Below are 13071 nucleotides of genomic sequence, written 5' to 3'. Positions count from 1 at the left end.
TTTAACAGTTTGCACCGAAAAAATAAAATTAAAAATGTTGCCATAAAATGATTAGATATACTACATACATACATCAGTTTATATGTTAGGTTAATGATGTTTTGCTCCGAGCTGAACAATTTGTTCAGAGATTTCAACGTTGCCTTAAACAATAATCCATGTAAAATTTTGTGAAGATATCTCATCGAAGAGAAAAATGTATTTAATTGTTCATCAAAAAATTTCACTTGTCCTCCAATCGTTGGGTGTATGTCGGTAGATCAGGAAAAGGTCAGCCATCAAAAGATTAAAATCGGAAATCATTATAAAGGGTGATGCATTTCGAGGTTGCCTACACATAGAAACTTAAAATTTAATAGGGAACGTTTATTACCATTCGAAAGAACATTCTTTGGCATTTATTTTTTAAAGATTATCTGCTTCAAATGGTGGCCGAGCTACGTCTCAGATGGATCATCCGTTGAGTGCAATCTTCGATTACTCTTTTGAGCATTTCGACTGGTAACTGGCGAATGACACTCGTGATGTTTAGCTCCAAGGTCTGAATCGAAGCGGGACTGTCCGCATAGACTTTAGACTTTACATATAAAAAGTTTAACCGGGTGTTATCACACGATCTTGGTAGCCTCCCGACAGACACAAAACGTGAAATTATCTGCTCACCGAAGTGTTCTCTCAATAAGTTTATTGATTGATAAGATGTGTGGCAAGTTGTGCTGTCTTGTTGAGACCAAATATCGCCGAGATCAGGAGATTATATTTCAGGCATCAAATAGTTGGTTATCATGGCTCGATAACGGTCGCCATTGACGGTTACCTTAACTGCGGCATGGTTTTTGAAGAAATATGGACTGATGATTTTACCGGCCCACAAACTATTCCAAACTGAATGAAATGGCAGCTCTTAAATCTTTTCAGGTTGCTCTTCGTTCGAAATGCGGCAATTTTGCTTGTTTACATACCCATAGAGTCAGAAATGGGTCTCATCGCTAAACAAAATTTGGCTAGAAAACGTCTGATCTTCTTGGAACTTTTCAAGAGGTCTTGGGAAAGTTGAGCGGCTTCAGTTCTTGCACAACCTAAATTTTGTACGCTTTCTATTTAAGATCTTGACGTAAAATGCACCAAATCGTTTCATACGTCAGTCCGAGTTGATGCGAACGGCCCGGAGTCGACTCTCCACAGTTTCGTGTACACTCTAAGCTACGGCTGCTATATTTCCTTCAGTCGAATATTATCCAATAATGAATGTTGGGTCTCAAGATGGGTTATGGTGTTGCGAACAGTACGCTCAGTAGATCGAATATATTGACCATAAGTTCAGCGAAGCGCGCGAAATACATTCTTTACCGAACGTGAATTTTCGGAATAAAGTTGAACGATTTGTAATATTGTTAAGGCGCAAGTCTAATGGCATGACGAAATGCCAAACAAAACCGAACAAAAATGACATGGCAGCTTAACACGACTCAAGCGTAATCTGTCAAAGAAAGGCTATTGTAATAGTACCTCTACTTGGATAACCCGTTATTAGGAATATTTTGGTGAAGTAGATTGTGGCGGTAGAAGTACAATCTAATTTAATCTGTAAAACTCGATTGCATGAATTTATTGTAGCTACATGTACCATTTCATTGTCTCCGCGATACTACAAGTAGATACGTTCTAATGTATTTCCCCGAAAATCAATTCAATCAACCAAGCGCAAACAATTTTTATGATCACTTATTCCAAACTTAATCACCTTTCATTTGATAGTCAATTTAATGGCAATGTACTCGTACATCAAAATTTTGTGAATTCGGCCCGTTCATAGCGAAACGGGGAGCAGACACGGTAATTGTAATGGAACTTTTTATTGTTAAGGTTATTTAGAATGATTTAAAAAATAATTTATGGGATTAACTTGTACTGGAGTAAAAAGGAGAGTAAGTTCAGGGTTTAATCAATTTAACTTAGCAAAGTGATTGTTAGACATTAAACAAGTGAAACATTCTCACCAAATTTCATAAAGTTACGGCCAGTCTAGGATGTTCAAAAATCGATTTTTTTTACTTTGCATATATTTTGGGATTCAACAGCATATTTCTATTGGTAGAAGAGTAATTCCCGGTTCAACCCACTGAGTGAGTCATAAAAAGAAGTTTTTTTCGAAACTGTATCCATCCGCCAGCTAGAAATAAGCACACTTTACGAGCTAATCTTATGCAGATTGAGATACACTTTGTATTTAGTTCCGGATAGCGCTAGTGCTTGAAATCAACATGGTTTCTCAAGGCCTTTTGAAAAAGGTTAAACCGGATATTTGCCCAGTAGTCGCCAAATTTACAATATGAATATTTTTATATCATTATATATAGTAGTCCTAAAATAAATTGATACATTTCTGAGTCAATAGATGGTGAATAATTACATTGGCGAAAGTGTCGTTCGGGGTATGTGTGGATCAATGTTCAAGTATAATCTATAAGCTCTAGTAAAAGGAAATCCGTCAACGTTCGGCGAACTCGGTAGTGGTCGAATCGCTGTTAGGTTAGGTTAAACGGAACCTTCGAAAAAGGAACTGCTGTATTCAAACTTATAAATTAGCAAAATAGGTAGTAGCAAATACAAATTTGCACACGCGTTTAATTTCTATTTTCGCCAGTTCGGTGGGATGTCTGAAGGTGCGCTCCCAAGTTTTGGACACAATCAAAAATGAAGTGTTGAGTTGTTTCCACCTCGTCTTCTCTCATACAACTTCTGCTGATGGCGTCTGATAAGATTCCCAGCCTTACATCGTGGATGCCAATACGGCAATGGCCTGTTAAAAGCCCCACAACTAGGGAAAGTCTAGCCTTACTGAGGGTAAAGAAATCTTTAGATCTCTTGCGATCGATCTTGGGTCAAAAGGATTTTGCGACAGTGCTTGTACCGATGGTGGTGCAGAGTTGGTCAAGCTCCCACGAATCCCAGCTTAGTAGAACACAAGAGGATACGAGACCACCAAATCATACCAGTCTTACAAGTATCACCAAGAGACCCGATTCAGGATAATCTCGTTATCAATAACGCACTGTTAACGAGTTCAAGACTAGTATCGCTACTCTGCTATCTGAGTGGATGGTCACTTCTCTGAAGGAGACTACACTCCGGAGAATTAAATCTACTGCTACTTTAATGGGTGCAATCTCGGCTTAAAAAACACTGCAATAGTCAGGAAGTCTGAAGCTGGACTCGATAGAGAGCTACTGACAGAAAACCCCTCCACCAACCTTGCCACCAAGCTTTTACCCATCCGTAAAGAAGCTCACTGCCCTTCTTTTCCAACGGCTTCTTCCGTTATATGGGCAGTGAAGGAGCCACCAGAGTTTGGTTTGGCGTCTTCATGGTCCAAGTGATCCGATATGACGTCAGCGGGTCTGAACAAACAGTGGCCAAGCCTCAAGAGGAAAATCTGAAAGTCGACTTTACAGGATTTTTGGCAATAGGGAGCAGAGTTTCTAAGGGAGTGTCATTATGAAATTACCTTCAAAGACAATATCAAACAAAACGTTGCATATTTGACATAAATTGGATCATTCTGTGCTATTGGTCGTTTACCAAGCAATTTCGTTTGATGACATCAGCAATTTCCGGCAATATTCATCTTATGGATGCACCACATCCTGGAAGAACTCTTGAAGCCGATGTGAATAAATAAAGTCTCTGATCGATTCAAATCGTCAAATAACAGCTGGAGATATTGTTGACAGATTACCGTTCACAAGCACATAAAACGTCTAGGATGATAGTCGAACCTTGACAAATAGGTTCCTCAAGTTCTTATGTGCGATGGGTTGTTTACAAGAATGTAAAGCGCAAGAGATCATGGTCTAAATACGATGAGCCAGTTTAAAGCACTTTGAATGGCCATCATCACCTCATACAAGTTTGATGACTCGTCCAAGATTTTGCAGCTTCAATGGGATGGCCTACTACACCCATCTTATTCTTCAAATTTAGCGACTTTGGACTATTGCTTGTTCCGGTCTCTGCAAAATTTTTGAATGGGAAAACATTCAGCGCAAATCAGGAAATCAAAAACTACTTGGACTAGTTTTCTGCCTGCAAGGATCAAAAATTTTATGAGCGTGGAATCAAACTCTTATCCGAAAGATGTCAAAATGAAGAATATATAATTTCATCAAATGTTTTACTCAACGAAAAACAATGAACCCAAGAAAACCAAGAAGTATAACCTTCAATTTATTCCATAAATATTTTTAATTTTTTTTTTTTATTTTAATTTTTATCTATTTTTAACATTCCAAGGAGCGACGAACATGGAAACTGAAAAGACCGGCTTTTTTCTAACGATAAAATTTGAAAGTGGATGGTAATTACCATTATTTCATATTTATTGGCACTTTAATTCCATTTGCAAAGACAATTTCAAATTAACGTATATGTACAGTGCTGTTTACAAATATAGCAGCATCAACGCTTTCTTGTATAAAATACAGAACTTCCGCTCAAAATTTGTTTAGTGGTTATCATACAAATTTCAAAATAAGAACTCACAAGCTTTTTCTTTAAAACTAACTTATCGTATTTATTTTACTAATTAATTTTTGTTTTTGTACTAACAACTTAACATAAGTTAGTATATTTATGTTTCAAGATCTGACGGAGACTTTTCTGTTTGAGGTTTTTCGGTTTGCGGTTTTTCCTCTTCTCCATTTTCAGCATCTGTTTTGTTCTTTTTGGCAGCAACTCGTCGTTCATAATTACTTATCACACTATTGTATATAAAGATAAGGAAAAATTTAATGTTAGGATGGATCAAAATTGTTTATATTGTAGTAATTGAGCTTGATATTTAGATATTGTTTGCTACTTATAAGGCCTTCTTGAAAAATAGAATTCAAATTTAGTTTCAAGGATTCAAAAACAATCTCGCATAAGAATCCAAATATTATAGAAATTTTAACTCTTTTAAGCAATATTTAAGCTTTCTTACTCACATCAATACTATGAAACACTCCACCATAAGTCCAGCACTAATGAAGTTATAAAAAGCAGGGTAAAAAGTCAGCGTACGATTGTAGACGTATGTGTACAAGGGAGCAGAAATTAGCGGTGAGAGCGTTTTGAAGCAAGATGCCAGCGCATAAACTTTACCAAGTTCATTTGGCGGCACGGCAAGTGCAACGATCGCTTGCAACATAGGACCCGTTATGCCCGATATAATTCCGAATGACGAGACCATATACATATGCCAGAAACGCTGCGCCAAACCACGACCTAAATGATCTAGAATAGAGCCAACCAAACCGATCATAGCAACGACGGCAAATGGCAGTTTGAAAAACTATAAACAAAAATAAAAGAAGGTTACACAAACAAAAATTATAAAGATGGCATCAAAAGCTTCATGCATATACCTTTCTAAATATTGCGAAGGCTACGCTACACCCAATCATCTTAATTGTTATTGTAATGGCGTTAAAGTAGGTAAACTGCTGTAATGTAACATTGAATTTGGTGCGCAAGAACAGGTAGAATACGCCAAATTCACCATCTGTAGAATTTAAATGTTTTGTCAAACAAAACCTTGCCAAATACATAGTATTAAAGCCTTGATACTTACACATTATTAAATGGGTTACCATCAGTACCGATATGGTGCAACCAATAATAGCGCGTCCATAATTTGGACGACGCGCCACACAGGTCTTAACGAGATCCTTAATTAAGCGCACATCAAAGAAGCTCTTAGCTTTGTGCTGCAACGTGAATATTATTAAAAACATTAAATCTAAAATCCTAAATCTAATGCTCACATACCGATAATGTGGTCTTCTCAACATCCAAGCTTTCCTCTATGAAAATTATGATATACAACAAAGCGATGAACACCAGCATACCAGCAGTCGCACAAACTGTGGCCACATTCGTGAGGCGTAACAAGTAACTACTAATTACATTGCCGAACACTACACCCACACCCATAACCATATCCACATAGAACATACTGAAAACAAATTACAACAAAAAAGAGATAATTCCTTCCATCCAACAAAATTCTAACCGCGCACTTACCGTTTTGGTTTACTATCCGCATCGGAGACATCAGATATATAGCAAAAGATGACGGCCATCATTGTGCAATTGCCGCCGACAATGGTAGATGGTATGCCGCCCAATAGATAGAACCAGGGATTCAGTGCGAGTGTTTTCGAAAAGTAAACCAATATTGTCGTTATAGTGAAACCAATGAAGTAGGCTATGGGTTGTGAGTAGAGTTTGTAATCAGTAAGACAATAAAAAACGGTGTTTTTATGTACCTCCAAAAGTGGCCAGTAGCACTGGTCGACGCCCAAATTTGTCTGACCAGGGTCCCACGAATAGCACGAGCAGTCCTGGCCATACGTTATGTAATATGGAATTTACCATGCTAATTCGAGCAACATAAGGTTGAATACGGTTCTCGAGTACCTGAAAAGGTTTAGGAAATTAAAATTACTTATTTTGAATATTTTCTTTAAAAACAACTTGACATACATATTATAATTAAACTTTCTCGGTATAAAGATAATCATAATTTTCTTCGATAGCTGACTGCCATTTTTAGTGGTAATGCCACGTTCAAAAGACCTTCGTCCCTATTAGCAAAAAAGAGCACAGTCGGTAATAACAAGTTAGATAGCTGATCGAAAGATCACACTTGGTATGCTCTATGCAGTCCTTTGCGTTGCCATAAAAATATAACTCCGGTATTTCAAATTTGCAAATCAGTAAAGCGCCTTGTGGGCAATAAAAAATTGCTCGGACGTTAAATTTCCTTTCCCACCTTTTCGGTGGGACATCTGAAAGTGTGTGTGTTCTAAGTGTTTAAGCCTTGATCTCATCGCAAATGCGGGACAATCAAGAAGAAAGTGCTGAGAAGATTTACCTCGTCTTCTTCCATTGAGCTTCTGCTGCTGGCGTCGGATAAGATTCTCAATCTTACAGTGTGGACGCTGATAGAACAATGGCCTGTTAGAACCCTCATAACCAGGGAAGCGCAGCTATCCAGTAGTAGAATACACATCACTAACGCGATTATATACAAGTATATTTATACCATAAATCCTTCGCAGAACCTTTCTCTCGAAAACTCGCAGCGTCCACTCATCAAATGTTGTCATCCATCCATGCCTCTGCACCATATAGCAGGACGGGAATAGTGAGTGAGTTATAGAGTTTGGTTTTTGTTCGTCGAGAGAGAACTTTACTTATCTATTATCTACTCAGTCCGAATTAGCACCTGTTGGCAAAAGTTATTCTGCGCTGGATTTCCACGCTGACATTGTTGGTGGTGTTTATACTGGTTCCAAGATAGACGAAATTATCTACAATTATTATCAAAGCTATGACTGTCAACAGTGACGTGGTTGCCTAGACGCGAATGCGACGACTGTTTGTTTGATGACAGGAGATATTTCGTCTTGCCCTCGTTCATGACCAGACCAATTTCCTTTGCTGCTTTTTTTGCTTTTGGAGAAAGCAGAACTAACGGCGCGGGTGTTGAGACCGATGATATCAATATCATCGGCATACGCCAGCAGCTGTACACTCTTATCGAATTATTTTCTTCAGCTGCAGATTGAAGAAGTCGCACGATAGGGAGTCGCCATGTCTGAAACCTCGTTCGGTGTTGAACGACTCGGAGAGGTCCTTCCCGATCCTGGCGGAGCTTTTGGTGTTGCTCAACGTCAGTTTACACAGTCGTATTAGTTTTGCGGGGATACCAAATTCAGACATCGCTGCATAAAGGCAGCTCCTTTTCGTGCTGTGAAAAGCAGTTTTGAAATCAACGAAGATACGGTCTGTGTCGAACCTTTTTTCACGAGTCTTTTCCAAGATTTGCGCATGGTTAATATCTGGTTGGTTGTTGATTTTCCAGGTATGAACCCACATTGATTAGGTTGAATCAGTTTGTTGACGGTGGGCTTTAATCTTTCACACAATACGCTCGATAGAACCTTATACGCGATGTTTAGGAGACTTATTCCACGGTAGTTGGCGCAGATTGTGGGGTCTCCCTTTTTGTGGATTGGGCAGAGCACACTTAAATTCCAATCGTTGGGCATGCTTTCGTCCGACCATATTTTACAAAGAAGCTGATGCATGCTCCTTATCAGTTCTTCGGCGCCATGTTTGAATACATCGGCTCCCGCCGCTTTGTTGTTCTTTAGACGGTTTTCTATTGACTATTGACCTTGAAAAAGGAAGGACCATCAACATAGTGTTATTGGACTGTTTGAAAGACGAGATCGCCAAAAACGGCCGCATTTGAAGAAAGAAAGTGCTGCTTTGCCAAGACAATGCACTGTGTCACAAGTAAGTGCAAACGATGTCAAAAATCGATGAATTAAGCTTCGAACTGCTTTCGCATCTACCGTATTCTCCAGATCTGGCCCCCAGCGACTATTTACTTTCCTCAGATCTCAAAAGAAGATCTCGCTGGGAAGAAATTTACGTCGAATGAAGAGGCGATCACCGAAACTGAGGCCTTTTAGTTGAGCTAATAATAGTTTTTTTTTTAAATGATAAGAACATTTCAGTCCTCTTTTTATATTTTTGCTTATGAATCTACTTTTAGCGTAGGATTTTGCAATCTTGGCTGGTTTATAAATAGATATTCCAATGCACATGTATTTTATTCCATCGTATGAGCTTGTACAAATACAAATGTTTCCATGATTTATGAGGTGATTACTTTAAAGACAATTTATTTAGGTCGGTTCGCATTTTTATTTTATACCGTTGAGAACACATATCTCTTGATATTACCAAGCTGCAAACAAAAAACACTTACCTTTGCCTCCGGCGTCTTGGGTATAATCCCGCGCAGTGGTTCACAGTCCGTCTCATTATAATTGTAAACGGCTGTACAAGCTTGATAAAGTTCTTGGTTCAACATCACAGAACCGCCCAACATTAAAGCAATAAATATTAGCAAAAGCGGAAATTCCACGGTCATATGACGTCTACGCTTTTTTGGCTTTGACTCCGGCTTAAGCGGGTCTTCCGCTGATGGCTCCTCTGCAAACTCCTTTTCATTTGGCGGTGTGGTTGGCAAATATGCCGGTGGCAAGCAATTGCCTTCCATATCGAATGTGATTTGTTCGAAGGACAAGCCAATGCCATCGGGCGAGTCGAGTATGCTTCGCTCCTTTTGCTCTGTCATTGTTGCAGCAACCATTTTTGTAACGTAGATTGAAGTGTTGGTTCAATATCTTTATTTTGTATAATGTAGGTTTAAAATTTCGAAGTTCAGTATTCGTTATTTCGAGGATCTAAAGTTGGATCAAATTTTTGCACTGCACTCATTTGTATTTGATTCTTAATTAGTTTCACATGCGCAATTCGGTGCAAGGACGGTTGTAATATTTTGGTTTAGTTATTTCGGAAATTAGAAATTCGAGTTCCGCGTTTAGACTTTGACGACCGTAGGCATATGCAAATCTACTGAGCAACAGAGTGTTACTTTTTAGCTTTTCACCTTCCAGTTAAGTGAGACGGATTTTATCTTAATTCTCACGCGATGGCGCGACTGTTGGGCGTTATTATCTTTATGTAAATATAACTCGGTGTTAATCCGCATTTTACGAACTTTCCGTTGGTGTGATTTTAAACATAACAGCTTTTGATTATTTAATTTTTGTTTATTATCATTCCTCATCACTCGAACCAGAAAACATATTCGAATACTTACATACGTATATAGAGTGCGTTCAGAAAATGACGGCAAAAATATATTCAGAGGCATGTAAAGCACCTCCAAAACGTACATATTTATGGATGCTTCTCTGCTCAGGTATTTGGGATGCTTCACAGAAAATCTAAACTCCGTTAGAATGTTGAAATTGTAAAAGAAGGGTTTACTGAAGTCAAAATAAATGTTTTACGCCAATAGAGAATATTTGGACTTAAATAAAAGCCAACAGTTAACGCCAACAAAAGATTTCATTCGGTTGCTCCAACATACCTGGAGATTGCTTCCTGTGGAATATGAGGAAAATCTAGTCATAAAAGGTATCAGGCTATACATATACGTAAGAGGCAAGCGGGAGATTGAGTCAAAAATTGAATAGTTACAACATTTTTTACAATAAACTGCCAGGAATTCGGAGAATGAAAACGTCATTTTTCAACACACTGTTATAATGTGGCATAAATTGTGTATATAAAAACGTGCAAGGTCGCTTAGATAAGAAGTTATAAATTCTAGGGTCTAACAACTTCTCAACAATGCCACTCTATGATTTCCTTTCAATAAATATGACTGTTTCGAAGTTTTCGATATTCTCTTTTTTCACAGGGCCAGAACTAATCTTGTAAATAAGTATGTACATACATACGAGGTATGACAATTAAGTAATGAGACTGATTCCATAAAAACCGTATATTTGAAAATTATTCTAAAACTCTGCCCTCCCCTTCAAAGTAGTCCCCTTGGACAACTATACAGCGATTCCAGCGCGTTTTCCATGCTTCGTAACATTTCTGGAACGCTTCTACTGGGATGTCCGCAAGTACCATCGTCACGGCCGCCTGGTGTCCGTAATCGACTCAAAATGGGTTCCTTTGATCACCGATTTTGTTTTAGAAAACAAAAAAAAATCACAGGGTGACATGTCGGGCGAATAAGGCGGCTGTTGCAAGACGGCGATCCCTTTAGAGGCCAAATACTGGGACACGCTGAGGGCGGTGTGGCACGGCGCGTTGTTGTGATGAAGAATCCAGTTACGAGCGATGTCTTGGCGCACCCTGTTGACTCGTTTTCGCAATCTTTCGAGTACTTGGCAATATTAAACTTGATTCACAGTTTTGCCCGGTGGAACAAATTCTTTGTGGACGATTCCACGGCTATCAAAAAAGGCAATAATCATCGTTTTCACCTTCGACTTGCTCATGCGAGCTTTCTCAGCGAAAAATTGCGACAAGTAATTTTTACAGGCATATCCTGAAGCCAACTTTACTCCAATAAGGGAGTTCTGCATTGACCGAAACAAATGGTACTCCGATGGTGCAAGTTCAGGGCTATATAGTGGATGCCCTGGAAGACGAAGTCCCTTCTGTTGATCAGTTCTGGCCGTTTTTTTCGATTGCATGCTTCCATCTCATCAGTTGTTGACCGTAAAATTTAGAAGCAAACGTTCAACTAGGCTGGAGCAGCACATAGTGGATGATTCCCTTTCAATCTCACTAAACACTCATAATAACCTTTCCGTCAATTCTGGCTTTGCGACCATTTGTTGAGCTTCACCACGATGGGAACATGATTTTTTTTTCGCACATTATTGTCGTATTTGAGCCACTTTTCGTCTCTTACAAAGAATCGTAGATGTTAATTCGGTCCATTAAATTTAGCATTTAGCTTCCCATAGTAAATAGCCAAACAAGTCTTTTTAAGAAAAAAAAAGAGCTCACAACTTAGTTAATACAGTTATTTTTTAAGAGTAATTCTGCGTGAACACATGCATTTAACTTTATTAGTATTCTTTGTGCTATTTATAAGTGTTTTTCTTTGCCCTAATCTGGCATCAGAAACCAAAAAAAAATAAATTTTTAAAGATGGATCCACGGAAAACCCTAGAAAAGAGATAACTAGTTTTTATCTTTTTAAAAGAGGGAAAAACCCATGAAAAATAGCTGATATAGTAGGAGTCTAGTGGTGGAAAAGCGCAGAAATGCTCCAAAAAAATTTTCCCAAATGCTGACAAGAGTACAATTGTTCGGAAAATTAAGGAAAATCAGAAAATATCGGCTTCAAAATTGGTGGTTGAGATTGAGAATGAAATGAGTAGGGTATGCTGTTCTGAAACCGTGAATCGTGTGCTGCGAGAACATGACTTTACTAGTCAAGTAGTTTGCAAAAAGCCATTTATTTCGACCAAAAATATATAAAATTGGTTTAATTTTGCTCAAAACCTTGTGACGAAGCTAAATGCATTCTGGGAATGTGTCATTTTCGCCGATTTAGTTTTTATTGACGGCACAAAAGATACACATGCATATTTAAACATACTAAAAGAAAATTTGTGGCAATAGTGCTGAGGCTTTGGGTGTATGTTATCTCGTTTCCGATATTGCCTGGACAATGACTCAAAACACACATCGGCGCTTGTGCAATCATGGCACACAATTTCACGACTTAAACGTTATTATGGGCAATTTTGAACTTGGCGATACGTAAAAAGCAAAAAAACAGATTAGTAATTTGAACGAACTAAAAACTGCGTAGGTTGAGGAAAGGTATTTAGATCCCCCAGGAAACTACCCAAGAACTTGTTGCTTCAATAGAAAAGACGTAGTGAGAGAAGACTGTGAGCCTCTATATGGTCTAAACGTTAACGCAAATTTTCGAGGAAAATTAGATTTGGATGATAAAAAATGCATATTTCTTAATCTTAAGCAATGATATGCTGCAGCTGCCAATAATTATATTCAGCTAAACCTTAATACTGAAGTCCGCTGACCTACTAACGAGCCAATTAAATTACTCCTTTTCGTTCAACGACTCTCAACACTTTCTCTGACATTCCTTTTTATTTTTATTGGTTTGATAATGCGATAGATTAAAACGGTCGCACGTATACAGTTATCTACGTCATAAAACTTTATTATTACCGATAAAAGTTGATAATTTAAGAGAAACTATACAGCGATTCCAGCGAAATGAATGAAAAATGCTGACGCAGTATGAGCGAGCTGTTTGTTGAGATCTCCACGCTTATTTGATTTTTTACCTCAATGAATGATTTGCACTATAAGAAACTAAAGGGTGATTTTTTAAGAGCTTGATAACTTTTTTTAAAAAAAAAAACGCATAAAATTTGCAAAATCTCATCGGTTCTTTATTTGAAACGTTAGATTGGTTCATGACATTTACTTTTTGAAGATAATTTCATTTAAATGTTGACCGCGGCTGCGTCTTAGGTGGTCCATTCGGAAAGTCCAATTTTGGGCAACTTTTTCGAGCATTTCGGCCGGAATAGCCCGAATTTCTTCGGAAATGTTGTCTTCCAAAGCTGGAATAGTTGCTGGCTTATTTCTGTA

The 13071-nt window shown here is 38.2% G+C and overlaps 2 protein-coding genes across 2 annotated transcripts in view; one reads left to right on the top strand and one right to left on the bottom strand.

Annotated features, from left to right (window-relative positions):
- LOC105227325 (uncharacterized) overlaps window positions 1–13071 on the top strand; it is a 77650-nt gene that overhangs the window by 51258 nt on the left and 13321 nt on the right. The window lies entirely within an intron of this gene.
- On the bottom strand, window positions 4547–9521 carry LOC105221977 (proton-coupled folate transporter). Its single transcript, XM_011199127.4, has 8 exons — window positions 8825–9521; window positions 6309–6459; window positions 6064–6247; window positions 5809–5995; window positions 5612–5747; window positions 5406–5542; window positions 4986–5332; window positions 4547–4760 (listed from the first exon to the last, which is right to left on the bottom strand). The coding sequence occupies exons 1-8, from the start codon at window positions 9209–9211 to the stop codon at window positions 4631–4633; spliced, it is 1659 nt and encodes a 552-aa protein (XP_011197429.2). The 5' UTR covers window positions 9212–9521; the 3' UTR covers window positions 4547–4630.

Source organism: Bactrocera dorsalis, chromosome 3, assembly GCF_023373825.1.
Source record: "Bactrocera dorsalis isolate Fly_Bdor chromosome 3, ASM2337382v1, whole genome shotgun sequence".
In the NCBI taxonomy this organism is placed as follows: Eukaryota; Metazoa; Arthropoda; class Insecta; order Diptera; family Tephritidae; genus Bactrocera; species Bactrocera dorsalis.
Note: the sequence above shows the minus strand (reverse complement) of the source record. Positions and strands in the feature narration are given on the sequence as shown.